The sequence below is a fragment of the Cebus imitator genome, unplaced genomic scaffold, assembly GCF_001604975.1.
Source record: "Cebus imitator isolate Cc_AM_T3 unplaced genomic scaffold, Cebus_imitator-1.0 Scaffold48, whole genome shotgun sequence".
Taxonomy (NCBI): Eukaryota; Metazoa; Chordata; class Mammalia; order Primates; family Cebidae; genus Cebus; species Cebus imitator.
In genome coordinates this window covers 7,382,380-7,386,215 of record NW_016107363.1, presented here as the reverse complement: position 1 = coordinate 7,386,215, position 3,836 = coordinate 7,382,380, and the positions used below count along the sequence as shown (strand labels likewise).

General features: G+C 51.2%; 1 protein-coding gene across 1 annotated transcript in view; it reads left to right on the top strand.

The window, feature by feature from the left end:
* The first annotated feature begins 1,276 nt into the window (after window positions 1–1,276).
* Window positions 1,277–3,836, top strand: part of PDE12 (phosphodiesterase 12) — a 5,813-nt gene continuing 3,253 nt past the window's right edge. Inside the window, exon 1 of the mRNA XM_037738117.1 lies at window positions 1,277–2,715. Within this exon, the coding sequence (XP_037594045.1) occupies window positions 1,409–2,715 (1,307 nt within the window). The 5' untranslated portion in view covers window positions 1,277–1,408. The remainder of the gene's footprint in view (window positions 2,716–3,836) is intronic.

Sequence of the window (3,836 nt, the reverse complement as noted above, 5' to 3'; positions counted from 1 at the left end):
TTTTTTTGAGACAGAGTCTTGCTGTGCTGCCCAGGCTGGAGTGCAGTGGTGTGATCTTGGCTCACAGCAACCTCCACCTCCTGGGTTCAAGCGATTGTCCTCCCTCAGCTCCTGAGTAGCTGGGATTACAGGGGAGCACCACCATGCCTGGCTAATTTTTTGTGTTTTTAATAGAGATGGGGTTTCACCATGTTGGTCAGGCTGGTCTCGAACTCCAGATCTTGTGATCTGTCCACCTCGGCCTCCCAAAGTGCTGGGATTACAGGCGTGGGCGCACGGCCAACTATTTAAGATAAGTATGCCCCATTTTTATTCCTTGCTTATCTAAAATTCGAATTTAACCAAGAGTCCTGTCATTTTGTTAAATGTAGTAACTCTAAACAGAAAGAGTCTTCCTATCTCTTTACTAACAAACAATGAACAGAGCAGAGCTGGGTGGCTCTTGCCCGTAATCCCTGTACCTGGGAGGCTGAGGTGGGAGGATCCTGGGAGCCCCGGAGTTCGAGGGGGCAGTGAGCTATGATCAGGCCACCGCACTCCAGCCTGGGTGTCAAAGTGACAACCCGTCTCTAATAAAAAACAACAAACAACCTTCCATAGTTTGTCAGTACTATTTCTTTCTGTCAATTAATAGTTGTGTGACCCTAAGCAGCTAATGTCTCTGGACTCCGCATCTGTAAAGCGACAGATAAAGGGAGCTGAGAAGAACTGAGGCTTAAATATGATAGTGTGTGTAGTGTTTCTAGCATAGTCTGCACTCACTAAATGGGAGTTATTGTATATTGTTTGTTATTATCTACCACAAAGTCTCTGCTCCGTGCGTAGGCGCTGGCTCAGCCTGGGATGAACGCACCACGCCACCAAAAAGAGCGATTAGGGTGGGCAATGTTGTGGAGATGAAATGGGCAACACCTTCCACACCGCGAGTAAAGCTCGCAATCCAGGTGGAGGTGTCCACGTCCTAGCGCAGTCCAGCCCGGAGCGCAGGCAGGAGAGTTCGTTCACCAGCCAAGATTCCACAACAGGCATCCACGTCCTCCAGCGAAACGGAACACGTGACACTGCCCCATCCACTTCCGGCTTGGAGCGCAGGCTACCTCCCGTCTGCAGTATGCACTTTCGACAATCATGGAATCTAGTATTTTCCTCTGACACCTTTATGTTTTCTTCACTTCCCTATAATTCTGACCTATCTTGTAGATAAAAATTAATCTTCAGAGAATTAGAGACGTGAGTGCCCAAGCGACTGGCGAAAGTGCGAGGCGGAAGCACTTCATTCCTTCTCTCCGCTAGCCGGAAGTCGTGAGGTCTGAATGAGTCAAAGCCGGCGGTCTTGGCTCCTCAGCTCCACCTGACAGTAGGCCGCTGATTGGCCGCCGGTCTGGTCGACCGCTAGGCCACCAGGTTCATGTGGAGGCTCCCAGGCCTTCGCGCCGCGCTTCGGAGGATCCGGACGGCGGTGGAGCAGCTGAGCCGAGCTGAAGCAGAGAGCGAGAAGGCAGCGGGAGCGATGGAACGAGCTGTAGTGCGCTGTGTACCCTCTGAACCTAAGCTGAGCCTGTCATTCGCTTTGGCTGATGGCAGCCACAAGAACATGCAGCGCGACCAGAGCGAGCCGCTGGGTCGAGTCCTCAGCCGCATCGCTACCAATGCCCTAAAGGGTCACGCTAAGGCGGCCGCCGCCAAGAAGAGCAGGAAAAGCCGGCCGAATGCGAGCGGCGGTGCGTCCTGTTCAGGGCCGGGGTCCGAGCCGGCGGTGGCCTGCGAGCCTGTGGTGAAGCTGTACTACCGGGAGGAGGCAGTGGCTGAGGACGTGCTCAACGTGGACGCCTGGCAAGACGGCGCGGTGCTGCAGATCGGCGATGTTAAGTACAAGGTGGAGCGCAACCCGCCCGCCTTCACCGAACTGCAGTTGCCGCGCTACATCATGGCCGGGTTCCCTGTGTGCCCCAAACTCGGCCTGGAATTTGGAGATCCCGCCGGCTCCCTCTTCCGCTGGTACAAGGAAGCCAAGCCCGGAGCGGCGGAGCCTGAGGTCGGTGTCCCCTCGCCATTGTCTCCCTCCTCTCTTTTTTGGGCCGAGACTGAAGTGCAGGAGCGCGTCTACACTCCGTCCAATGCCGACATCGGGCTAAGGCTCAAGCTTCATTGCACCCCAGGCGATGGGCAGCGCTTTGGGCCCAGCCGGGAGTTGGAGAGTGTGTGTCGGGTAGAGGCTGGGCCTGGCACCTGCACTTTTGACCACCGGCATCTCTACACGAAGAAGGTAACGGAGGACGCTTTTATCCGCACTGTCTCTTACAACATCCTGGCAGACACCTACGCGCAGACTGATTTCTCGCGAACGGTCCTGTACCCATACTGTGCCCCCTACGCCCTGGAGCTCGACTACCGCCAGAACCTTATCCAGAAGGAACTCACCGGCTACAACGCCGATGTCATCTGTTTGCAGGAGGTTGACCGAGCAGTGTTTTCTGACAGCTTGGTACCCGCCCTGGAGGCCTTCGGGCTAGAGGGGGTGTTTCGAATCAAGCAGCACGAAGGCCTGGCCACTTTCTACCGAAAGTCTAAGTTCAGCCTTCTTAGCCAGCATGACATTTCGTTCCACGAAGCCCTTGAGTCCGACCCGCTTCACAAAGAACTGCTGGAGAAACTAGTTTTGTACCCATCAGCGCAGGAGAAGGTGCTCCAGAGATCCTCTGTTCTTCAGGTAAAGTAACTCCGCCCATCTCTTCCCATTACTGTCCCACTTTTAGGGGCCTAAAAGGCAAGCGGTGAGGTGGGGGTTAAAATTGCGATGAAAGTATCCAGGTATTGTTGAAACGTGTGTTTGCGCTTGTATCTTCAACGCAAAGTTTACTCTTCATTCATTCAGCAGATATTTTTTGAACACCTCTGGTGTGCCTGCTACACTGCAGGTTGCCTTGAACAAGACAAGCAGGGACTTTTACAGTGCTTACAATCTAGCGAGATGCTAAATGCAAGAACTATAGTAGCTAATGTTTTTCACTGCTTGCCAAGCACTGCTCTGGCACATTTTAAAGTACTTAATTGTTTCTTTTTTTTTTGAGACGGAGTCTCACACTGTTGCCCGGGCTGGAGTGCAGCGTCGCGATCTCGACTCGCCGCAACCTTCGCCTCCCAGGTTCAATGATTCTCCTGCCTCAGTATCCCAAGTAGCTGGGATACAGGCGCCCGCCACCACGCCCGGCTAATTTTTTGTATTTTTAGTAGAGACTGTATTTTACTATGTTGGCTAGGCTGGTCTCAAACGCCTGACCTCGTGATTCACCCGCCTCGGCCTCCCTAAGTGCTGGGATTATAGGCGTGAGTCACCGCTCCCGGCCCAAAGTACTTAAAATTTAAGAGCTTGGTGTGTTTTGAAGTGCTCCATAAGTATAAACTAGTTGTTTTTTTAAATCATAGTCTTATTGAATCTTCACAGTAATTCCCCATTCCCATTTTATAGATGTCATTTGTGTGTTAAAGTTTTTAAGTAATTAATTTTGTTCATGGTAAGAAGAGCAGCTACCATTTTTTTGAGCACCTAAGGGGCTTCATTCACCTGTATAAGATCGTTTAATTGTCTCCACACAACAGTCCATGTGGATGATATTGTCAATGATTACCAGTTCGAAAGTGGCTAGAAAAGTGTCTTTCTGCAGGTCACATTGCTGTATACGGTAAAGGGAGTATTCCAACCAAGGTCTGCCTGACTCGAGCCTGCACTTAGCTTGAAAACACTTTTATCTAGTCAAAGTGTTGTCATGTAAAATGTATTGTTTACCTACTAGCTTTATATATTGGACTGTTTTTTGGTTTTTTTTTTTTTTTTT